The sequence below is a fragment of the Pan paniscus genome, chromosome 10 (genome assembly GCF_029289425.2).
Source record: "Pan paniscus chromosome 10, NHGRI_mPanPan1-v2.0_pri, whole genome shotgun sequence".
NCBI classification, from domain to species: Eukaryota; Metazoa; Chordata; class Mammalia; order Primates; family Hominidae; genus Pan; species Pan paniscus.
In genome coordinates, this window is record NC_073259.2 from 89567399 (window position 1) to 89594049 (window position 26651).

General features: G+C 34.8%; 1 protein-coding gene across 30 annotated transcripts in view; it reads right to left on the reverse strand.

Annotated features, from left to right (window-relative positions):
* Nucleotides 1-26651, reverse strand: part of PPFIA2 (PTPRF interacting protein alpha 2) — a 502911-nt gene that overhangs the window by 269805 nt on the left and 206455 nt on the right. For 2 of the 30 annotated variants that reach the window (XM_063593565.1, XM_063593564.1), the window contains exon 1: nt 10362-10457. The exons of 27 other annotated variants lie outside the window; for them this stretch is intronic. In XM_063593565.1, coding sequence (XP_063449635.1) covers nt 10362-10364 — 3 coding nt within the window. In that variant the 5' untranslated portion in view covers nt 10365-10457. Of the gene's footprint in view, nt 1-10361; nt 10458-26651 lie in introns of those variants that run through there. One more of the 30 variants, XM_055095952.2, reaches the window with a different exon arrangement.

Genomic DNA, 26651 nt, shown 5'->3' on the forward strand with positions numbered 1-26651 from the left:
TATAAGTTACCCAGTTCATGGTATTTTATTATGACACCAAAAGGATTAAGACACGTTCCTTAATAATTCTCTACACCTTTAGATAGAGTCAATTTGGCTCCTGTGATGGATAGATCCTATGGACAAGGTCAAGACACTGGTATCTTTTCCTCTGGTGTTCACTTTCTATACATTCCCTCTTATGTTACAGAACTTGTGATTTGCCCCTCACCAAGGTGAAGAGGTGAAAAGATTTTTGCACATGTAATGAAGGTCCCAAATCACTTGCCTTTGGGTTAATCAAAAGGAATATTATTCTAGATGAGTTTGACTAAATCAGGTAAAAGCTCTTTTGAAAAAAGATATGAAGCACCCTGCAGGTAAGGGAAATATTCCTGCTGAACTTGAAGGAAAGTGTAGGTGACCCCTAAGAGCTGAGGGTCTCAGTACTACAATCACAGAGCCTAAATTCTAGCAGCTACCCTGTGAGCTTGGAAGAGGGCTCTGAGCTCCAGTTGAGGACTCAAATCTGGCCTCTGAAACTTTGAGCAGAAGACTCACCTAGATTGTGTCTAGATTCCTGAACCAAGGAAACTGTGATAATGTGTGCTGTCTTAAGTTGCTAAATGTGTGGTGATTTATTTCCAAGCACTGGAAATTAATGCAGAACCCTTATATATGTTCTCCTTATATTGTTTACTAACTCCATTACAACACTGGACATGAAAAACTGTTGCTCATCAGTGACTTTCTTCCCAGTGAGATTCCAAATTCCACAAAGGCAAGAACCATATCTCATTTATAAAATTCAGTAATCAGAACATATTTTATTTTTGGCTAGAATAATATAGATACACAACAAAATTCTTAGAAATTTTCCCACTATTCTAGTCTAAGTAATCTAGTCATTGGTTAAAAAAATATAAAATTAGAAAATCAAAAACTCCTTATTAAAAATCCAGGTCTCAGGTCTCAATAGCAGACATTAATGAATCCTTTTTTCCTTTCCAAGTACTTAGATATTAGACTAGGTATTTAGCCTTTTACATGCACCCCTGTAGTTTAAGGAAAGCCAATTAATCTCCTACCTTCAGATAACTCTTTTAGCTTGAGACAGCATTTTTTATTCCCCTAATCTCAAATGTCAGCATAGGGATGTGATTTCAGTGAATCTCTTACTTGGAATGCCAGAAACAGAGTGGTCTTTTTCCTGATAGTTGAGAATAAGGGTGCATGTGGCCCTGATTGCTAATGCAGGCCAATTTGTGGCTGTGAGCTTTTGCCTGTTTGGGGATGGAAATAATATCATGAACTGAAGAGCAGGGAAACACAATCAATTGTGTTTAATGACATGATTGAAGACCTGTACCACCATTGCTGAATCCTGCCTTATTTCTGGATTTGAGTCACCAGTAAATCTCTTTACTGTTTAAAGCCAGTATTAGTTGGGATTCTGTTGCTTTAACATATAGTCCTAAATGAGGCCATTTCTAAAACTATATTATCAAAGAATCACTAGGATTGGTATAAAGCAAACATTTGGTCATTCAACTAATTATTTACAGGATTTCAAATAGCTGAATGGACAGTTTTGTTAATACATCCTCATATTTTATGATTGTGGAAATAGAACATTATGACTTTTTAGATTAATGTTGATTTGTAAAGATAGAAGAAACAAATTTTTAAAATATTTAACATTTTTGCTTAGTATTTATCTCTAGCCCCTCAATACCCAGTGGTTCTGAGTAGGTTTAGTTTGCATATCATTGATACCTATTTTAATTGGTAGATACAGTTACTCATATATTAGAATTCTCATAACAGATTTGTACCTATGCTTCTAGCTGAAGGTATGACCTAAAAGTTAAAATACAGAATTATTCTCTGGGAGAATTTAAATTAGCCTTTGATCAGAACCAATAGGGTCACATAATACCAATACCAAGATGGTGGGAACTTCACATAATTGTAAAGTGGTGATGGCAAGGAGGATTAATTTTGCAAAATCCATGCCAATGATACAATAAAAATATTTGTGTCTTAATTTAGTCTTTGAAACATGTCATTTTCTTTGCCTTCAAGAATTCAGCTAATCAATATTTTATTTTAATAGGTGTCAGCACTGTAAAAGTAAGACACAGAAACAGACCAAGAAACCAGCATTGGGCATCTGATGCATCATTACTTTTCTTTCTTTCCTGAACCATTCCCACCATGCCACAATTTCAATCATCCTAAGAAATCATATTATTAATACTCTCGTCTTCCATTTTCTAACACTAGGTATTTACTCCTACTATATACACCCCAGGTAGCTCCATTTTATGCTTCTATTTAGAGTAAAATTCTTTGAAGAAGTTGTCTCTTCATTGTATTGACTTCCACTTTTCTTAGTCTCTTTCAAAGCCTTCTGACTAATCTTAGCAAGGTCCACATGAACACATCCTCCCCTCCCCCTACTCAAATATATGCATAGTTCCTTCTTTATTTCCTTTTTTGAGTTTTATGTCCAAATGGAACCTTCTCAGGTAAGCCTTTCCTCATACCTTCAGTGTTCCCTGCTTTATTTTTTTCTTTAGTGCTTAATGCTTATTTAATTACAATTTATTATACATTTCTGATGGACTGAATTCTTATGTTCCACCCAAATTCATATGTTGGAACTCTATCACCTAATGTGATGGTATTAGGAGGTGGAGTCTTTGGAAGGTAATTAGAATTAGATGATGTCATGAGGGTTTAGTGACCTTACAGGAGTCCTAAGAGAGCCTGCTTCCTGCTTCCATCATATAAGGACACAAGGCACCACCTATGAATGAAAATCTGCTGGGCTTTCACCAGACACCAAATCTGCTGACACTTTGATCTTGGACTTCCTAGCTTCCAGAACTGTGAGAAATAAACTTCTGTTGTTTATAAGCTACTCGGTTTATGGTATTTTGTTGTAGCAGCCTGAACGAACTAAGACAACATTTATAATCGCCACCAATCACTCCTACTAGAATGTAAGTTCCATGAAAGAGGGTTTTTTATTTATTCTATTAACCTCATTATTTCAGTTCCTAGAATAGTACCTACCCCTTAGCAGATATTCAGTATTTTTTGAATGAATGAGAGAGTGCCATTGATCAAGTGAGCAAAAATTAGGGCAGTCACCAACAGTAGACAGAGGATCTGAGGGTACATCTTGAAGCAGACAGATCAATTAAGAGAAATCAAGAACTCAGATAGTGATATGGGTAACAAGAATTCAGAAGCTCAACAAAATGATTAGGTAAAATGCACAGAATTCCATGTTACAGAATAGAATTAGATAAAGTGTCAGCTTTCTACTGAAGAAAATATCCGTACGCACTTTATATAGTCTAGAGACTGAATTTATTTCAAACCTGGCTGATTTATAAGTGGAATCAGGCAAATATAACTAACTTCTAGGTATGAGGGGAAATAAAACGAGTTCCTGACAATAGAATTGGCTTTCTATTCAAATTATTGAGTACATGTGTTCATCCCTAAGCAGCAATGCTTTATAATTGTCTATGACCACAAAATATAATTTAAGTTCATGAATTTATAAATATATTTACTAATAAATACACAGAAAAATAACACCAATATTAGAAACAATCTACAAATGTGTTGTGAAAAGCATTTCCATAGCAACATCAGAATAATTATCGCTATAATCAGCAGTAGAGAAAATGTGCTAAAGCCAAGCTTTATTTTTCTCAGAATCATGGGACTGCAGTGCTCACCCACACAACCGAATCAGCAGCATGAAAAACAACAGAAAATTATATTTTATGTATAAAACAGTAATTGAGCACTCTACAATTATATAGAAATCAATGAGTACAAAAAATAGATTAACAGCTATGAAAAGAGACAATTATGACATTTTTAGTGTCAGTAAAATGTATCATATTCTAATATGAGATTATTTTTCTAAAATTAATGCACTGTAGCTGGAGACCCAATTTTAGAAGAAGAAATGAAAGCTCATATCAAACATCTTAATTTGTAACTCATTAATGCAACTAGCATGACTTCATCTGGAATCAAGAAAGGCACAGTCTCTCAGAGTCAATGTGTCAGAGAAAAGATAAAACTGACAACCCTCAAGAGAATTATTCTTATTTTAATGGACTACATTAAACCAAAAAAAATACTACAAAATACGTACTTTTCTGTGTTACATAAAGATATAAGCCATGAAGTATAAAAACGAAGTCATCATAGATTTCTATAGTCAATCAAAAAGACACTTGAGTCTATTTGCTAATATTTTATTTACTTTTTCAGCATCAAGTGATAAAGTAATATCTTAATTTTCTTGCATTTATATTTTTCTGCTATTTTCAATCTTCTATGAGAGAAGAAAAACCCAATCCAATAGTCCACCAGGAAGAAATAACCTCCCAAGGAGAATATAAGCTGTATATTTATTCCAAGTAAATAGAGAGAGAGAGAGAGAGAGAGACAAAGAGTGGCGGGGGGGGGGGGCAGTGGAAAGAGAGAGAGAGAGAGAGAGAGAGAGAGAGAGAGATCCATATACCAGGATTGCTCCAGGCACTAAAAATACAAAGGCAAGCAAGGCCATTTTTTGTTCAATGTCAGCTGAATGCCTTGAAAAACTGTAATTTTTCAATGGGGGTTGGCTAACTCCAGCTCCTCTGGTTAAATACAGCTGACTACTTGTTGCATGGTCCAGGTGCTAAATATGTTTTTTATACTTTTAAATTGTCCAGTTGGAGGAGAACAACACACATTGGGGCTACTGGAGGGTAGAGGGTGAGAGATGAGAGAGGATAAGGAAAAATAACTAATGGGTACTAGGCTTAATACCTTGGTGATGGAACAATCTGTACAAAAAAAAACCATGGCACAAGTTTACCTGTGTAACAAACCTGCACATGTACCCCTGAACTTAAAATAAAAGTTTTAAAAAAAAGATGTAGACCAACACATACAATGCTATAAACTAAAATAAGAAGAAAAAGAACTTTCAAAGATTATATGACTTATGAAAATTATATCAAATTCAACTTTCAGCATCCATAAAGATGTTTTATTGGAACACAGCCATGACCACCCATTCCTTCATGCATTGTCTGTCACTGCCTTTGAGCCACAAGAGCAGAGGTGGGTAGCTGACACAGACTCTATGACCTCCCAAAGCTCAAAATATCAACTGTCTGGCTCTTTACAGAAAATTTTGCTAACTACTATTGGGTTAAGCAAAGATTTGACAGATATTCAGAATACAAATGAACACAATTTTAGTATCCTGAAAATTTGGAGCTTCAAGATAGGAAGAAATTTAAAAAGAAGGCAGAATTCTGTCAGAAGGTGAATAGAACTTAAATACTCTCTCCTAAGAGCCAAAGAAATGCAAGAGCCCATCTAGTGATGTAATAGCCTAGGTCAGGAATGTAAGCTTTGTGAACAGACCTGGAGTTTGTGAACTGCAAAATGCAGTAGAGCAACTTTTAAAAAAATTGTTCAAGTTTATTATTTTAAAAGAGGGCAAAGTGTGGCAACTGGAATGAACAGAAAAACCACTTGGAATGTCCACAGCTATTCAACTCCTGCTCAGCCACAATCTCTAGTTGAAAAGTCAGCACATCAGCTGAAAAGGGTACAGTCTCCTTAGTAGTACACAGTAAATAGTAAGCCTGGATAAGCCCAGAGAAAATTGAGGAGGATAAAAAAGAGAAAAAAAAAACACATTCTATTAATATATGTGTTTAAAAAGAAATCTCTACATATTTGGAATATTATGTATTTGCAATGTTTTAGACATTCTGTCCTTATTAGAGATAGAAGTCAGGCTTGTGATTGAAATTTAAAATGATTTAGAATTGTGACTTTAAGCAGAAATCTTACTATGTTTGTATGCAGTATTTACATAATTAAGAAAACTCAGATTTCAATATATTATCTGATTTCCCTTTTAATTATCTAAGTTGTTTGACAGACAACATCATAATAAATTTTTTAATGTACTCTTAAACTTTTATAAATTCAAGATGCAGGAAGTTTCAATTCTTTGGTCTGAGTTACAAAAATAATTTCAATGCAATAACTTGAATTACTTTGCAACCAGTTTACTTATTCCCAGCGAATAGAAGCCATCCCAGTAAATCAAATTGGCAAAAATAGTACAAAATTTATTCATCCAAAAATACCTATTAAGTAGTTAGTTGTAATTTGTCTAGAATTCAATGTGGCACTACATATTCGAGATGAATGATAATATCCCTGCCCTTCAGAAAACTAAAGAATGGTGGAAGAGACAGATAATTAAATCACTAGGGTAGAAGTATGATAATAGTATAAATGGAGTGTACCATGAAATCACACATGCAGAAAAAAGGAAACAAAACCCAACATCAAGAGATCACAGAGGACTTTCTGGGTGAATTAAAGCTTACGTGGAATGCTGAATAAAAATGAAGAATCCCCTAGGCTATAAATAGATCACATTTAGTCAACTTACAAAGGACAAAACAAAACAATCATGAGGAAGAGAATGATGATAATTAATAACGAACAGTGATAAGGATGATTGAGATATTGGCATGTGAGGATATAGCAAGATATGAGATAGAATGAAAGACAGGGTCTACTGTACCAGGAACATTGTAGAATATTTAAAGGATAGATTTTCTTCTAAAGGTAATGAGGAGGTTTTAAAGATTATTTTATTTCTTTAAACAAGAGAGTAACACAGGTAAGGTACCCTTGACTGGAGTAGGACTGGAGGCAAAGACATGAACTCAAAGGCTTTGATAATAATGGTACTGGTAAGAAATAATGAGGACAGTAGAATCTGAAAATGAGAAATTCAAAGACCAAGGTTTATTAAATCACTTGTGGAAATAATTTCGAATTAATTTGATATTAATTAGAAAATAAGTATAATGGACACATTTCTTGATAAATGAGCTGCTCAATTCCTAAAAGGTCAGCATGATCTCAATGCAATCCATGGCTGCAACCCCTAACCACAACCTCTGGCCACAGTTACTTGAATCAAAAATTGTCTTTGGAAATAAAAGCAGCCGTGACATTTGTTATACAGAAAACTTTTCACTTTGGTGGCCTGGCTTTAACAGATGAGCAAATCCAGTCAAATTAGAGATTTAAAGATTCCCACTAGCAAGCTGTAGACTTTGCAGCTGGAAGATTATATACCCTTGGGTTGTGGGGTGGACATTTTCAGATTTGTGCAAGCTGATGACTAAGTCTATTTGTAGAAATAGGAGGATAGGGCAGAGCAGAGAGAAAAAAGGAAAGTGAGATGAAAATCATATAGTCCCTGAGAGACTATCAGAGCAGCTCAGCTCCCAAAATCTTGCCAGTTGCCATGAGGTCAAGTAGTCCTTTCACTACCATCCTTGGATTTTGTGAGGCCCTTCAAAGCTTTACAATTTACTGTCTGTTCTTGATCTAGTTTACATGGGTTCCATTGCTCGCAAACAAAAAGGCTCTGGGTAGAAAATGCAAAGAACCACTAATGATATAGACAAAATACTATACAGTTAGAAATCTCTTTTACTCTACCTACAAAAAAATTTTTTTAGCTTCTCCTTGAATATTTTCAGTGACCACATGCATAACTGTTTCTGATTACAATCTATCCCATTTGCAGAATTTAGATATTTGCAGCTAATTCTTTTTATTATGATTAAATTTATCCTGATTCCCATTTTATTTTTAAAGCAAGAGCTATGACTCTTATTTGTTTCTTTGTTTTCCTCATGCCATAACCTCCTTCTCTTAAGCAGAGTGCCTAAAAATGTTTTTAAAATTATTATTTGCATTTCCCCTCTCAACATATTAACTGAAGCAGTTTTTCACTGATAGAATAAAATCCCCTTTATCTCAACCAAGAAGGCATCTTCATTTAACAAATATCATTTAATTTTTTTTTTGTTAGTAATGTGTTTCTTGTGTATCTGGTTTTTGGCCAAAATGCAGCTGTCAGTGCAACTTTGTATCATAATGTTGGTGAGGGGCACTTAACTTTCTGAGTAAAGTTTTAGAGCTCAGTTTCATATCCAGTGTTACCAATATCTTGGTAGAAGAAAGGGATTTAATAAAATGAAATGTTTAACCATGATGGAAAGGGCATTGGATAAAATGTTCAAAATGCATTTACGTATTGAAATATATAATGGTTACAAATGACATCACAACGTTTTAATATAAAAGGGTGACATCACAATATTTTAGTATAAAAGGATATTCTATAAAGGTACTCACATTCTCCAAAGATTACTTACGATTGTATAATTTATCAAATTTATGCATATATTTTTAAATAATTTGTATATTCAATGCCTTTCTTATCCTATTCTTTAGGCCTAGGTTATTTAAAAAAGTACAACCTAGAAGATCTCAAATTTATGCCAAATTAAGTGCTGGTAGATTACACTGAGTTACAGACTTTCTGCAGTGATTTTCCACAACTTGAAATTTTCCACCTTTGAAAATTCGTGAATTTTGGGGGGCAGAAACTGAATTTGGGTGCAAAAATTGCTCTGAATAAGAAATAGTTTTATAGTTATGAATATGTGAACAATGAATTAGAACTTATCAATGTTATACCGAAACTCCTCTTTGATTGTAATGGTTTCTAAATTCACAAATCAATCTATCTATCTATCTATCTATCTATCTATCTATCTATCTACCTACATATATATATATATACACATTTGTGTATATACAAATGTGTATATATATATATATGATAATTTGTGAATTATCAGGATATATATATATTTCCTGAAGTCACTGTATCATCCTAGTAAATTTGCACAATAATATCATATTTGTCTTTAAATTATCACTCCCTTGCTAGTTTTTTTACCAAAATAAAAAAAATGAATGGGTAAAGAATATGTGATATATATACACAATAGAATACAATTTGGCCATAAAAACATGAAATCCTGTCATTTACAGCAACATGGATGGATATGTAGGTCATTAGGTTAAGTGAAATAAGCAAGGCACAGAAAGACAAATATTGCATGTTCTCACTCATATGTGTGAGCTAAAATTTTCCTTTCATGGAGGTTGAGAGTAGAATGGTAGTTACCAGAGGCTGGGAAGGGTGTGTGTGTAAAAAGAGGGAGATAAAGAGAGGTTGATTAATGGGTACAAACATAGAGGTAGATAGAAGGAAAAAGTTCTAAAAGTCCATAGCAGAGTGGGGTGACTATTACTATAGTAAACAAAAATTTATCATATATTTCAAAATGTTAACAACTAGAAGATAGGACTTAAAACGTTCCCACCACATAAAATTGAGAAATTCTCAGGGCGATGGATATCCTAAATGCCCTGATTTTATTATTACATGTTCTATGCATGTAACAAAATATCACAGGTACTCCATAAAGATGTACAAATATTATGTATCAGGAAAAAATATTTTGAAACTCTATTAATGCATTTTCCCTCTTGGAAATTATACTGGTTTCTTTTTACTTTTCATTCTTTTAAAAAAGACTACAAGGGACCCTAAGCACTAATAATTTACTGCTAAACTTTGAGTTTCAAATTTAACTCAAAAATTCATAGCAAGGCACTCTTTCAAGAGGGAGAAAAAGAACTTTTCTAGAAACAACCCAAGCACACTTCATATACATCAAGAACCAAAGCTGAAAAGACAGTTCATGAAGTCAGAAGTGAGAGCAGATAAAGTAATTGCCACACAAGAACTCTTTCAGAAGTAGAGGAGGGAAGCAAGAAGATGAGAAAAAAGAGAGTAGTGCTGATATGCAAATGGCTTGCTCCCCAGTCAGTGTTGAAATTCTAGGGAGGGAGAAGATGGAGTAGTTTGAAAGATTCAGGTTGATTGGAGAAATGGATAATTAGGGGGAGGTTTCCTGCTTCCCCCAGTACAGTCCCGGCAAGTTCTAACATCTTCAGAGAAGTTCCCATTTTAGCAGGTGTTATGGCCACCATGCAACAAGAAGGTTTCAAATATGTGAACAATAAATTTGAACTTATTGTTATAGCAAAGATCTTCTTGGATTATAATGGTATATACATATATATGTCTCCATATAGGCAAAATTGCCTATATTGGGTGAAATGTTGCCTAGTTGAGTAGACATGAGAGCAGCCTCAGATGGTCTGGTACACTACAGCTTGGAGTATGAAACGTGTAGTTGAAATTTTAAGGGCAATGGACAGCAGAGCATGCACAAGAAGTTCTGAGAATGCTGGTGGATTTCAAGAGGACTGGATTCAGGAAAAGAGGGTTCCAGAGTTTGGGAACTCTTGATTATTGGCAAAGGCCAGATCTACAGTCACCAGCACTGGATTTCAGAACAACACTTGAAAGACAAGATGGTACCCACCATATCTCAGTGGACACTAGGTCATGATGCTCAATATCCTGAAAGGCAGAATCTCACTGTAGCAGGTGCCATGAGATCAGGTTGAGACACCTAAAATGAAGAACATCTAACTCAATAACACAAAAATACATACATTTCTCTGTCCTTCTAGATACTACCTTGGCAAGGGAGGAAGGAAAAAAGTTCATAAAACAGAACCACCCCACAGCAAACACACACACACACACACACACACACACACACACACACACAAAACTAGTGAGAGTGTTTCAAACTAAAAGAGACTGAGATCTCTTTTATGACACTTATGTGTTACTTTATATGAGGAAATGAAAGTTCAGGAGCAAGAAAATATTCATCATAGAAAACAGGAAAATTTAGAGGAATTTATTTTCTTTTATTTTTAGGAATTGCATGAAAATTTCACTTGTTATAACTATAACTTGGCAAACTCCTTCATTCATGCTGCCTTTGTGGTAACTGTATATATCTACCTTTTCTAAATAAAACCAGAATATAACACAAGGTAACATCTAGGAAGAAAGCATTAGCAAACCGTGCTATTAGCCACTTCATTAAATCAGGCAGGTCATAAAAAACAAGCATAGCCACATTTTCAAATTTGTTCCTCAGATTCATTTTCACACATCATCAAATCTAAGTCTTCAGTGAATACATGAGTGTTATAAATATAGTCAGCATCTCAGCCTGCAAAGAATACACTATGAGAATTAATTACTAAAGCACTTAAAATTCATCAAAATCACAACAAAGCTGACAACTATTATTTACTTCCATATCAGATCAGTTGAAGATTAACGTGAAACAAGATAAATGTATCATCTGTTCTGAACTACCTACACAGTAATCATCTCTGGCTCAGTATAATTTCCAAATTTCACTCTAACATACTCATGAATACTTAATATTACATATAGCCTGTATTTTATCTGAAACTTTCATGGTGCTTTACCATAAAAATAATCGCTTTCAATTATATTTTCCAAGCCATTCAAATGCCACACTAAGAAATATCAACAACCTTATTTTAGATACCAACGAAAGACAAGTATTGTTTCCCCAAATATCTTTATTACAGAAAATTAAAAAAAGAAAACTTTTCCTTAAAGTTCCAAAATTTTAAATTTTATATTGAAAAAAATCAATTTGTTCAATTTCCCAAAGGGAAACCAAAAAAAGTGAACAGCAAATTGACTATTGAAGATTAACCAATTAGTAATAAATATATTTATTGAGTTTATTGCAGATTATTCAATTAATATATACATGCTATATATATAGCATGTAATATACATATATACACAAATATATATACATAAACATATATATATATATAGTTTTGAAGAAAAATATAAAATAACTTCTCCATTAGAAAATTATCTCTGAGATGTGGTAAGGAGAAGAGGAAATGAAGAATTTTTTTTTTTTAGGTTAACATGACATAGCTAGAAAAACACGCTATATTTCAAATATAGCAGTTAAGACTGATGGGAAAGTAAACATTTTTTAAAATTCATGATAAGTTCCCCACCGGTTATTGACAGGTTTATGGTTTTACGTTAGTAAATATTGATTTATTAAGTATATACTCTTTATAGAATACAATACAGCCCTAAAGTCTGAGTGGAAAGCAGAAGGAGAATTACAAAAGAAATGAAAAATAAGCATCTTCCAATGAAGCACTTAATTATGTATGTATGTTGTAGGCAAAATGAAAAATTTAATATGGAACACTTGTAGAGAAACCAGGCAACAGAAGATAATTCTTTGATGTGTTTAAAGTTTAAAAAAATTCTGCTGGGACAATTATGTAGTATATGAATTTCAGTATTTAGACATTGGACTTTTCCCATTATCTCACAAATCCTCCCCACTGGCAATGGAGACACCATCTCCTTATTTCAACACTTATAAGTAAAAAAGAGAGATAAATAAAAGAGGAGAAAGAGTTAAGGGAGGAAGTGAACAAAAAGAAAGTATGGCCCTAATTATAATCAAAGGCATCCAAAAATACAGAACTGAAAAATCAATTATTCCTTACTGTGTGCCTTTGCCATGCAATGCCAAATAAAAGAACTGAGTGTACTTGGATTCCCTCTTGCCCTTCACACCAATGTTTTGTGGACCACTTACTCATCTAACCTAATACCTGAGATGCCTCCCTTATAACTCTTGGTAAACTTAGATGTTCTCTACAGACCGCGTATTCTAATGTCAACATGCCTCAATTAGAGTGCATATCAAGACGTATTTTAAGAATCCCTTCTTCCTATTAGACTGTTAGTGAGTTCTTCGTTTTACCAATTTTTCCAGGGCCTGACACCAGGCCTGGCCTGCCCCATGTCTGACCTCTGCAAATGTTCAATCTGAACAAAAGATGAGCTCTAAGGGAGAAGAGAACTGGCTGGCTAAAAGGGATCTCAAGATGTAACATTTTCTTACTGAATATTCCCTAGATCAGTGCCTTCCCCGCAATCTTTTGGGGTTAAATATTTGATTTTGTTCAGGACACTAACAGTGGATCAATCTCTCAAACGTAGACTCACATTATCCATGTTTGCAATCTGATAATAAGCAAAAGTCCCAAGAAATGAATAGCAAACCTCACAGTATAGTAGGTGAGAGCACAATTCTTGGATTGAATTGAATCAAATGTTACCCCCACTAGGTTGTAATGTTAGAAAGTTATTATATCCCAGTGAACGTGTTTCCTCCCTTGCAAAATAAGCATAAAAATAGTCACCTCAATAGTTGGTTGTGAACATTAAAAATGATAAGGTATGGTGAATACATAGCATAATTACTGCATATTGACAATAAAGAACAAATGTTGATATTATCATGACAATATTAAAGAAAAGAAGTTGTAGATCTTGATGATCAATCCATTCCTCCATTACATGCATGTTCATGGGTGTCAGACACTATTCTTAATACATGGATATATTATTATATAAAACATAATGGAGTTTAGGTTCTAGTGCAGATAGAAATAAGCAATAAAAATACACAATAAATATGTTTTATGTAACAGAGAGAAGATATATGCTTTGGAAAATATAATAGAGGATGTTCGGGAAGATTGGAAATGCTGAGGATGAGGGAAGGGGTATTGCCATTTTAAGTTGGGAAGTCCCAGTAGGTATCATAGAGAAGATGCTATTTCAACAAAGACTTGAAAGAAGTGAACATGTGGATATCAGGAGTAAAAGTATTTTATTATAGAAAACAGCAAATACAAGGGCCCTAAGGTGTAATGTACTGTTTTGTGGAACAGGATGGGGGCTGGTGCAGACAACATGGAGTGAACTAGGGAAAACATAGTATGAGGTGAAGTCAGAGCATGAGTCGTGTCCATGGGTCATTCTAAGAATGTTGGCTTCTATCTGGAGTAAGACAGGTAGTCTGGAGGGTTCTGAGGGCAATAATAACAAAAACTGAGTTTTAGCATCACTTTGGCTGCTGTGTTGAGAACAGACCATAGAGCGACCAGGGTAGAAGCATGGTTTAGGATATGTAGTTAGAGGACTATTGTAATAATCCAGATGAAAGATGATGCTCAGACCAGGGTGGCAGCAATAGAGGTGGCGAAATGTGGTCAGATTTCTGTATGGGTTATATTGTGTGAAAGAGAGAACTCAAGGATGATTTCAAGATTTTATACTAATCCACTGGAATTGAATTGTTATCAATTAAGGTGGGGAAGACTCTGGGGGGGAGCAGTTGAGAGATGAAGTCCAAGAGTTCTACTTTAAGATACGTCAATTGAGATGCCTATTAGATATAGAAATGGAGAGGTTGGGTAGACATTTGCATATATGTGTCTGAAGGTCAGGGGAGAAATCTGGGCAGGAAATATACATTTGAGAGCCTTGGCCTACAAAATGATATTTAAAGTCACGAGGTTGGGTGACATTTGATGAGATCACCAAATAACCAAGGTCTGCATTTGCAGTATTCCAGTCTTAGGATGTCTGGAGAGGAAAAGAAGCCAGCAATGAAATTTGAGAAGAAACAAGTGATGTAGGAGTAAAACTTGATGTGGTTTTCCCACAATTAGCATCATTAGCATCATAGCAGACCTTGCTAGAAATGCAAACCTCTTACCCCACCCATGCCATAATGAATCAGTGGGGCCCAGCAATTTGTGTTTTAATAACTTCCAGGTGATTCTTATACATGCTAAAGTTTAAGAACCACTGCTGTAGAGGGGCAGTAGAATTTGGGGTAAAAATTAAGAATTTTAATTAATCTCCTTAAATGTTAATACAGTGTCACTGAACCTCTTTGAGGAATAACTCAACTAGATACAGAACGAAGCAGTCCCTCATTGAGCTCAAACTCAAGCACTCCACATTTAGATGCTACCACCCTTAGATTAATGTTTTCACACACTCTATATTTCTTATTTTCTCATTTTCCATTGCTGTTAGGTGTGATTGCTTAGAATAAGTTTTATTCCCTCAATTTGATTTCACTAAGTTCAATTTCTTTCCATTAAATCTGATTAAAGAAACTCAAATTTAACTAAGGTTTTAAACATCCAGGCATTATTAGCATTCCAGAAGAGGGGTTTGTTTATCTGCAAGAATTCCCACAATGTGGAAAAACAGAGAGAGAGAGGAGACAGAGAGAGAGAGAAAGAGAAAGAGAAAGAGAGAGACCAATAGATATTTGTGTTTATAGCCAATTTCAGGCAGATTCTGTACTTCTCACCAACTCCTGTTCTCTTGCCCTACCAAAGCAAACAAACCAAAATAAAATGACAGTTAACAAGGGAATAAAAACACCAAACCAGGGAATAAAGAAATAAACCTTTTAAAGTCTTCTTTAATATTTAAATAGAAATATTTATCATAAGACTTAGCAATTAAGAATGGAAAGAGCTATGTTTTATATCAATTCAACAACTGATTTGGGGAAAGTGATTTAACCTCTCAGAGTTTCTGCATGTTTAACGATACAAATGTGTACAGAAAGTAAATATTCCCTGTAAACTCACCACAAAGACTGGGCTTGGTCTCTTATATGGGAAAATGCTTTGTCAGCTGAAGAACTAAGTAGAGATTAAATTGATATTAAAATAAATTTTTAAAATGTGTCTTTTATTAAGGGAAGAAACTTTAGGACAGGGAGAATTTATCAATTTTAAATTTTAAATAAATATAGCTCTTTAACTAGGAGTTTAAAAAATATTTCAAGGGAAGATTGCATATATATAGTCTTGATATACATTGTTGGCATTGTTTTATTGATACAAATGGAGTATTCAAAACAAAAATTCATATACTTAAATCATTAATTATCTATACTCAAATATTATTGCAGTTTAGAATTCTAAGCTATTTTGGCCTATTTAAATGAAAATAACATAGAGAAGAGTAGAAAATAAAATGACATACCCTATATCTATCATTAAGATTTAAGAAGTATTTTCGTACTGCTATATTATATTTAGATCTCTCTTTAGCAAGACAAATATGTCACAAAAACAATTAAAGTTGGTGCCTCCGCATTCCATTTCTCTTTATCTCTTTCCCCAGGGGTGCCTGCTATCCTGAAACTGGAATCTATTATTCCCATGCAAATTCTTGCACATTATATACATAGGTATATACTCATAAACAACATATATTATCATTATGTGTTTAAACATTTGCATAAACAACTTACTTTTTAAACATAACATTAAGTTTTAAAATTTATCAGTGTTGATACATGTTGTTAAATAGTCTTCTATTATAAGAATAAAACTATTTAGGCTCCTACACAGAATCAGTTAGGCTGTTTCCACATTTTTCCCCATATTATAAACAGTTCATTGGCAGGCATTTTCTTTTTTTAATGAGTGCTATTCAAATGAATTCAGCTGTGGGAAATTGTTCGTGGCTCATTCACATCTGATAATTCTGTTCATGGGCTCCTCCTCAACAGCTGTCCCTACTAATGCAAGATAATTTTATGTAAAATTAATGTTTCCATAAGAAGGCCTCATGAGAGGAGTTGTCTTCTGTGGTAGGAAGTCAAGAACCAAAGGAAAATCGTAAACTCTAAGAAGAAATATGCAACAAAGTAAATCAGTTTTGGTGATTTCCCAGGTGATTTTACAGGTTCTATGCCAATTTGGAAAATGTGTTGTCTTCTTTCGTTGAAAAATAAAAAAACACTTGTGAAAAAATTGTTACTGCTCAACAAATAGTTCTCTTTCATTATATTAATTAGACAAATTATGTCTTTAAAGCAATAAAAAAAAAACCCTGCTAATATTTCCTTGAATATTTGGCATTTTTGTGATCAGACTGCTGGACTAAAAAGACTTTTATTTCTTGAGTTGTCTTCCTCAGGAGTTGACTTGTTCCAGGCTACAAGTGAACAATTCTGAAACCACTATACATGTATAATGGAATTGGACAATTAAGTAAATGGTGACTGATGCTGGGAGCCAGGCTTCTCATATTGGAGTTGGAAGTTACAGACAAGCAAGCTTTGAAGACTAGAATGATTGGTATATTACTGGATTAGGGTTAGAAACATCAGGATGAACTCATGTTCAGTTTAATATAGATGTAGATGGATACCGCAGTGAGCTGATTGGTGACTTCCAAAAAAAAAAAAAAAGTATCTGTTCTAATCCCTGGAACTTACGAACATTACCTTATATGGCAAAATATGTGATTTAACTAAGAATTTTGAGAAGAGTTTATTCTGGTGTACTTGGGTGGGCCTTAAATGCACTCACATGTATCCTTTAAGACAGGGCAAGAGAGAGCTTTGGGACAGATGAGCAGGCAATGAGACCATGCAGGCTGAGACTGGGGTGAGTGCAGATACCATGGAATGCCTAAAGCCACAGGAGGCTGAAAGAGGCAAGGACTATATTCTCCTCTAGGAGCCTTGGGAAAGGAGCATGGCTCTGCCAGCACCTCACTTTAGGACTTCTGGCTTCCAGTCTGTGACAGAATAAATTTATATCGTTTTAAGCTGCTGATTTTGTGGTAATTTGTTACCACAGGGCAGACACAGGAAACAAATAAAATAGATACATACAAGTTTTTATAAATATGTGCATATACAGGGGTTAGAGTGCACATATGTTTACTTTGCTCCATCTGCTGAGTGATCCTAGAAGTAATGGGACCCCAGTAACAAAGATAATGCTGACTAATATAACCTTAAAGTTTCCCTCAGCTGGACTAAATTTTAACAGACTTTTTCCTGACTCTAGGCTCCTGACCTCTTTTCTAAAGCTTTTACCTTAGAAAATTTGTGAATATAAATATTTCTATGTTCCTTTGAGATATAAATCTTTTAAACAGCCTCTAGCCAGCTTTATAGCCAGGAATGTCTTTTTCAGGAATCTGGAAGCCATTCCTTTGCAATGTAATCATAAAATAGTTTCCTCATCTCCCAGACTCTGGGAGAATGAGCCCCCAACTTCCTAGGGCATGATGGTTCAAGCTATAAAACTACCCTCAGTCATGAAGATCAGAGAAAGTTTACTTTTCCATTGGATAAGGAAAATTAGAAAACAAAAGTGGCCTAGGATTCCCCTATCCCAGCTCTTAAAATTTCTTCCGCCATTTGTTTTAAGGAGAATTAAGCTCAGATTAACTTGTGGCCTCTCTCCATGTCTGCAGTTGCCTTGAATGAATCTTCCTTTTACTGCTTTTACTGTTTAAATTTGCCAGGCACAGTTTTGGCTTTGACAATACCTAGAGCCTAGCTGTTGGTTTCTAACACCATTCTCCAATAAAAGAAATTAACGATCCATGGAGAAATAGCTGATTCTAGGACTGGGTTGGGAAATATACAAGACAAGCCTGGAACATTTTGTAGTGCCAGAAGTGCTAAAAACAACAGCAACATAGCAATAAATAAACCACACACCAACACACACATAAACACACACAAAAAATGATGGGGTCTGTCAAAAGGACAGCAGTGAATAGAGCTCCTAATGACCAAAGTGTGCAAATTTTGAGCAACAAAAAAGGCAGAAATAAAGTAGTATTGTATTACAACTTAAAGGATAAAACAAATATCCATGAATCCATAATCACATAAATAAATGATGATATAAATAAATAAATGTGAAGAATATAGAAATCTTACAAAGGTTTGCAGAATTCAAAATAATTTATATGGATACTCTTCCTTAAGTAGGTGGAGCATAACTCCCTACTCTTTAAAGGTGGACTGTCAATAGTGACTTTCTTTCAAAGACAAATGGAAGTGGAATGAGTTCACAGAGTATGGACGTGGGCAGGAAAAAAATAACTTTATAGTGAAGAAACCCGACAAACACTTCCTCAGTCAGGTGATCAAGATTAAAATCAACAGTGATATGTAATATTGACAGTATGTACTCTTCATATGATGTGATGTTAATGGCACTTTACCTCTGTGGTCTTCTTCCCCAAACCCATAACTCTAATCTGATCATAAGAAAAATATCAGACAAATACAAGTTCAGGGATATTCTTCCCAACACGTGACTAGTATACTTCAAAACTGTCAAGGTCATCAAAAACAAGCAAAGTCTGAGAAACAGCCAAGATAAATATTATGTGGTATCCTGGAAGAGATCTTTGAACACAAAAAGGACCTTAGGAAAGAGCCAAAGAGATACGAATAAAGCTTAGACTTTAGTTAATGATAATATATCAACATTGCTTCATTAGTTCTGACCAATGTACCATACCAATGTAAGATGTTAATAACAAGGGAGACTTGGTGAGGGTATATGCTTTCTGTGCTATCTTCACAATTTTTCTGTAACCCTAAAAGTATTCTTATAAAAGCTTATTAAAAAAGAGATCTTTATTTTTGAGTTGATTTTCTCAGCAGATAAAGAAATAAGGTCCAGGTTTCCTACAAGAATGTTCATTATCTTCCCCAGAACTGGTGGTTATAATCCCCAAGATGAGAATGTGCTCAGGCAGCATGGTCTTAATGGAGTGATAGTGTACCTCATGCCCAGTCTCCAGAGCAGTTTTTAGGCAAATGACTATTGCCATTAGGATGAAGAGGAGCTGTTCTAGCTAATGGGGCAGCCCAACATACTTCCAGCATAGCTTTTGGATGTCTCTTTGAACATTCACTTTGTTTATAATTATCTGACTGTACCTAATTTGATTCTACATGAAAATTTATACAATTATGTAATTATTCCATTTTAATGTAAGACTGAAACAGACTGTTACCACTATTCTTGAGATTCCACAGAGAACTGCATGCTTTTGCTATTAAAAGACCACTGTTGAAGTATTTGAATATTATCTCTTAGGAACTGATGAAATATAGAGGTTTCAAGCATTTCCATCAGCACACAATCATTCACAACAACCTTCTAGATGCTTATTTTCTATCTTTTCCTATACAAGGTGCTTCCAAATCACCGTCATCACTACTGAAGAATTCAAAGTCCTGAGCTCAAAAGCAATCAGAACCCATAAGGTAGCATAATTAATAGTATAAAATTTCAGTTAAATGCTTAAAGCATAGCAAACTACAAATAATATAACACCAAATAGAATATTATTGTCTGAATGAGGTAATGACTCATCAACTAAAACCACCTAAGATAGAACTTTTTGGTATCTGCTTTCTATTGGTACAATACTTTCATTCTTAATGTTTCTTATGGCTTCACAGGTTTTAGAAATAAAAGAATACATTTTCAGCCTTCCACAGTAATCAACACTTTCAAAAACTGAGATACACATATGCATGCTACACTAACTTACAATAGACAAGTATTTGGTTATATATTAACTCTCAAAGAACACAACTGTTTACTATTCCCTTTCCACAATTGTTAACAGGATGCACTTTCTTTAAATATAAAGTGAAGAAAAATCAGAAATTTTGCAACCAATATTTTCCTTCAGTTTTCTACTTTATCATCTTCTGATACCACCATACCCTGAGGCAGTTCTTGTTCTCGGGTCAGAGTTTGACCTGGGCCTCCACTAAGCAGTAGGATGATTATTCCATGTGCTAGAGTACAATGGAGGATAAGATGGGGGGCGGGTGCCACATGTCTAAAAAGAGTGCTGCTGATATACTGCTGCCAAACAAATACCCAATATTCCTCCAGTTCCCACACCAGTCCAGAATCCTGGTCCAGAATTTTCATATCCTTGTCCTGCAAAAGGACAGTCAAAAATAGAAGTTGCACCATGGCTAGAATTCTGCAGTCCTGTGAATGCAGAATAAAGACTGGGATCAGGGGTCCTGCTCAGTTGGTGAATTTCTGACAACGGTGGGAAATGCACAATACTCAGAATATGGTGGCATAGAATATTGACCATTGCTTAGGAACAGTCTATAAACTACAAGGTAGAAGCACCACAGTGGTAATCAATCCACTGATGCCACAGGAATCTGCAGAGTACCACTAATAAAAATTATCTGAGAGGCCAGGCGCCATGGCTCATGCCTGTAATCCCAGAACTTTGGGAGACCGAGGCAGGTGGATCACCTTAGGTCAGAAGTTCGAGACCAGCATGGCCAACATGGTGAAACCTGTCTCTACTAAAAATACAAAAATTGGCCAGAGGTGGTGGCATGTGCCTGTAATCCCAGCTAGTCGGGAGGTCGAGGCAGGAGAATCACTTGAACCTGGGAGGCAGAGGTTGCAGTGAGTCAAGATCATGCCACTGCACTCCAGCCTGGGCAACAGAGTGAGACTGAGTCTCAAAAAAAAAAAAAAAAAAAAAAATCATCCGAGAAAGAGGTAAAACTGTGGTGTTTTCCAGATTCTGAATTTCTTCAGGCCAAGTTCCAAGACCATACAACCTAAGTTATATTCCAAGCCACAGGAACCTCTTTGTACACACAGGTGTTCGGGGGATTCATAGCATTTACAGCTTACCACCATTTTTTTCTAAATTTGTGTGCAATATCTAAATCACTCTCACATTCCCATGGGGTCTTTCCAGCCCAGTGTAGAGCTTGCAATTACTAGAGGCAAATGCAGGCTGTGGTAGTGCATGCTGCTGTACAGTTACACCAGGAGCTCCAGTAAAAGGAAAGTCACTTCTACAGTGTTTTAACATACATGAATTTCACTGCCGTAGAATTACCATGTATATCTAGGATAAATTTATTTTATTTAAAAACATTTCGGAAAGTCCCACTACCAATCGCCCAATTTGTCAATATAATATACCCCATCTATCACACCCACAGAGATCTTAGGTATAAGTAAAAGCATCTAATGAATTCACTATGATTGGTCATGCCTGAACATTTACATATTAAAATATGTGCTATTTATTATGCATTGACTTTCTCTTACCTCCTTTTTTTTAACATTTCAGAGAAACTGGGCTTTTAAAAAATATTTCTTCTTTAGATAGATCATGTTTTTTACGTGTTTAGATTTAGGAAGTAAAAGAGCATTGGCTTAGAAAGCAATGGATTTATGGTAAGTCGCAGCAGTTGGGCCCAGAAAGTGTGAGGACCACTTGTCCAGAGAACTTCTGATTCTCTGCCTGTCTTCTTCTCTCATAGGGAAAGAGTTAGCAGGACGTCACTTCTCAGTTCCTAATCATGCCCTAAGCCTGGCAGTGAGAAGGGTGGCAGATGCTAGGGGTGGGCGTACTGGAAGGGAAAAGAAAATAATATTTTCCAGTGCCTAGATTTTGGTGTTGGCAGGAAAATTATTTGCCCGTGACAAACTGCATTTATCTTTTATGGAAACTGTGCTCAATTTATGAACTACACTCACTTTAAATTAACTAGAAACCAAAGTTATATTGTGTAAATTTCAGTTGAATTCCAATTTTACTACCCAAAACTCCTATTGGTTAGTTATACATTTTACATAATATTGAATTCAGATATCAAAAGTCGAGCCTCAATCTCTCAATCTAAAACAAAATTCAGCACACTTCACTGTAGGGTAACAACTGTTAACTTATTGACTAACTTATTTTTCTTTTCTTTTTTTTTCTTTTTGAGACAGAGTTTTGCTCTTGTTGCCCAGGCTGGAGTGCAATGGCATGATCTCCACTCACCGCAACCTCTGCCTCCCTGGTTCAAGCGATTCTCCTGCCTCAGGCTCCTGAGTAGCTGGGATTACAGGCATGAGCCACTACACCTGCCTAATTTTGTATTTTTCATAGAGACGGGGTTTCTCCATGTTGGCCAGGCTGGTCTCGAACTTACTGACTAACTTTTAAATGAATCAGTGCTACATTTAATTTGAAGAAGTAACAAAGAGTTAGAGAAAAAACAAAGATAATTGGGGAATTGGGTGCAAGTCCACCATAATCTGTTGACACTCTATAAAAATTCCATGTGACTAATATTTTAACCAGAAAAATAGGAATAATGACTGTTCTCTAGAGCAACCATAACCAGTACCTAGAAAATATGTAATAAATAAGGAAATGGACTAGAACACTAATGTGGTTTTCTGGCAAAGAACTATCCTTACTTAAAAATAATGAGAAGAATATTCAAATACTTACTTTCCTTTAAATAATGAAAACTTTAATTCATGACTCCCATAGCTGTTGTTAGGATTTATGAGTGAAGTCACTAAACTAACATTCATTGAGCACATGCTAGGTAATATAGCAAGTGCTTTGTATATTGCATTTCAATCAGCTTTCCAAACAATGGTATGAGGTTATTGCTACTATATATCTTAATTTCCAAGCCAAAACTTAGAAAAGATCAGTAATTTTTCCAAAGTCTATATAATCAAGAAACACCAGGGTAGGAGATAGAACCCAAGATTGGTTGACTCCAAAGGCTATTTTTCTAAACTCTAAGCTCTATTTACTGCCTATAGTAAGAGGGGATTAGCAGCAACATTGGAATTTACACAGGGAAATACACGGGGAATGTTTGATCATCTAAGGCCTTCCAATAATTTTTCTTTTTTTCAAAAGAAAGCAAGAGCAAGTTTATTTTCTGTTTTAATTAATATTTCAAAAAAGTCCATCAAGAAGTCTACTTGTTTGAATTTCTAAATTTTCACATCAAGATTCTGATTTTTAGGTTTGTCCAAAGCTGGAGAATAATAAAGTTTGATATATTCACAACAATGTTTTCCTTTGTAGGTTTTTCTAGAGATGGGAGTCTCAATATGTTACCTAGACTGCACTTAAACTCCTGTGCTCAAGCAATCCTCTCACCTAAGTCTCTCAAGTAGGTGGAACTATAGACATGCACCATCCCACCTGGCTTAAATTGGGATATATTAATGTTAGTCAATGGTTCATCTATAAATGAATTTTCAAAAGCCTCATTTATAATATTTAAAGCTTGTATGTAAAAATGCATGTAGCCTTCAGAATTTGACGTATTTCCCAAATTCAATGTAGTGCCAGATGATAAAAAAATCCAAAAGAATGCAACAGAATAAGTATGTTGAATAAATGTTAAGCAGATTTTATTTTGCATTTAAAAACATATTCTTTTTGCCCATTTGGAATAGACATCATGATTTTAAACAAAGAAACTGCAGGTACTTACTATGGAACTATACAACTAAATATGCAAAGACAATATTTGTGTTATTTCAAAGCTTTCATTGGTAAGCTTTTTATTAGCAAAAATATAAGGAAGCTTAGTTTCCTGCAAGAGGAATAAATAGTAAAAATTAATGTCTCTGAGCCATAGTTTGCCTCCACACAAGCAGTGAATCATTTCTCCCATCTGTCCCAACCTGAATATATCCCTTAGAGATATCTGCCTTTCTGGGAAGAGCGTTGGCATGTATATTTATTATTACTTTCATTTATATACAGTTCTAGCTTTGCTGCTATCTTCCTAGAGCCTTCAGTTCTTCTGTGATGTTGAGTAAGAGTTATATGTTTTACTGGAAAGATATCAGTCACTAATATTCATAATTAGAAATAAAATCTTTGAATTGATTAGAAGATAATTAATGTATATTCTAAGAAAAAAATCTACTTTTAAGATACATAATGATACACATTAGAGACACCACAAGAATGGATAGAACTTTTGGTTTCTCTAAAAATATGACCTAGATGTCAACTAGAGTCTTCTTCATTTTGATAGTTAAATAATACTAACTGCTGTCCCCATATCATGGCCTATGGGAAGTCTAATGCATTCCTCTTTGATGCTTTTAAGTATACAGGAGTTTTCATTCTTGCAACAACCTGGTTGCTCCAATGTTCTTATCTCACTAAATCCTTGAATATGTCCTATTCCATTAGACATTCTCAAAACATCACTCACATAAGGCTTTTGTGTGCTTACGAGGTAATAAACAATAATCATAGATCAAATAGTAATATCCATAAATAATAGCAATCAGAATATAAGGCATTCTTATTTTAAGATTTTCTTTTTTAGCCATGTTTTCTACTCACTGGCAGGTCATTTTGCTGTCTGGCTGGTCATTTTCCTGCTGGGGTCTCTATTCTCTCTCTACATCCATATATCCCAATTAACATATTATATGAAGCTATTTTTTTAATCTCTATTTCCCCTCGTTTGACTAAACCATCCCCAAATAATTTTTACCTTAGCAAAAACAAAAACAAAAAACTAAGATTTTTAAGGTATATTCCAAAGCAAAGATAGCTTTCTTTCTGAAAGGACCCTTTAAATATTCTATTACAAAAACAGTTTAGTCTAAATATTGTCTTTAATCTCAAATAAATTGACGAATTACCTAGCAGGAGGCACTACAGACTTAGAGTAAATGACAAAAATCTCTGCCCTTTTGAAACTCTGTCTACCTGGGAAAATGTACAAATGAAGAAGGTTACAGACAATGCACTAAGTGTTATAATAGAGTTGTATGGGTTTAAGGAGCAGGGAAAATCCGGGGATTAGAGGTGTAGGGGCTCACAGGCAGATTCACATAGAAGGAAACATCTGAGCTAAGACTTTCAGAATGAATAAGAATTTGCTAGGCACTTGGGAAATTAAGGCATTCCAGATCCAGGGAAAACATTTGTCAAGGCATAAAGATAATTTATTTGAAAAAATAGTAATTGGATATCTTTGACAGGGTATGTATAGAAGCGATGTGATCCAATTAGACAGAAGGTAGGGGATTTAAGTGATATATTTTGAAGGTCTAAGTAAGACAGGCTGTGGAAGTAAACAGTAGAGGATCTGAAACAGATTTCCTGTTGGGAGTTTGGTTTCAAGGAACTCAGGTTTCTGGTGGAGGCATCTCTGCAGAACAGCATTAAAATATCCAATGGTGATTTTTAGTTTGACATTTGATTTATGCTGATATTGATGTGCATAGGGGATGTTGAGGTTAGTTCTTTAGTAGAACTAATCAAAATAAACTCAAGGTGCCATTAAAACAGCAAAGGCAAATATGTCAATAAAGATACAAGGGGAAATCATTTAAGGGAGAAGACCAGTGGACTAACGACTGAACTCTGGGGAGGGGGGGGGGAAATCTATATTTAATGGCTAAAAAGAGGAAGAATCTGAGATGGGAAGAGGTCTCAGAAGGAAATTGGAAGAACCAGGTGATAGCGCTTTCTTAGAATCCTAATGAAAGAATTTAAGAAGGAGGGAGTTATCAATGGTGATAAATGGTGCATTATGATGCATTGAGATCAAATAAGAGAGTAAAAAATAGTTATTGAATTTGGCAAGTAGAAGAACAGAAAAGATAGAGAAAGCAACTTTATTGGCATGACTAGGATAAACACAGATTACAGTGAGTGGAAAATGATCAGGCTAGATATGTACGCTCAGAATTTGGTGTTGCTGCCAACACATCAAGGTCAGACAGCAGGACTTACTTAGCATGTAGCAGATGTTCAATAAAGTTTATGGTATAACTGAATGAAAAGATGAATGGCAAATGAAATTCTGGGGTGAGCCATATCCAAAATGAAATATGAACTATATGTTTTACTACCAGGTGCTGCATTATTAAATTTAGTTAATTTCATTATTTTACAATACTATCATTTTGAAAGGAAGCTATTCTGTCATTAGAAAGTACAGTCCACCTTCCATGTCCAAACAGATAAAAAATATTCAGGAAAAAACAATTAAAAATATCAATAAAACAATTTAAAATACAAATAAAAACAAAGCGACTATTTACAAAGCACTTACATTGCATGATTTACATAGTATTCGCATTGTATTAGATATTATAAGCAATCTAGAGATGATCTAAAGTATAGTGAAGGATAAGCATCCATGGATTTTGGTTTCTGAGGGGTGAAATAAACCCCCCATGGATAGCAAAGGATGACAGTAATCTATTTTTGAAATCTTATGTTTTTATAGTTACTT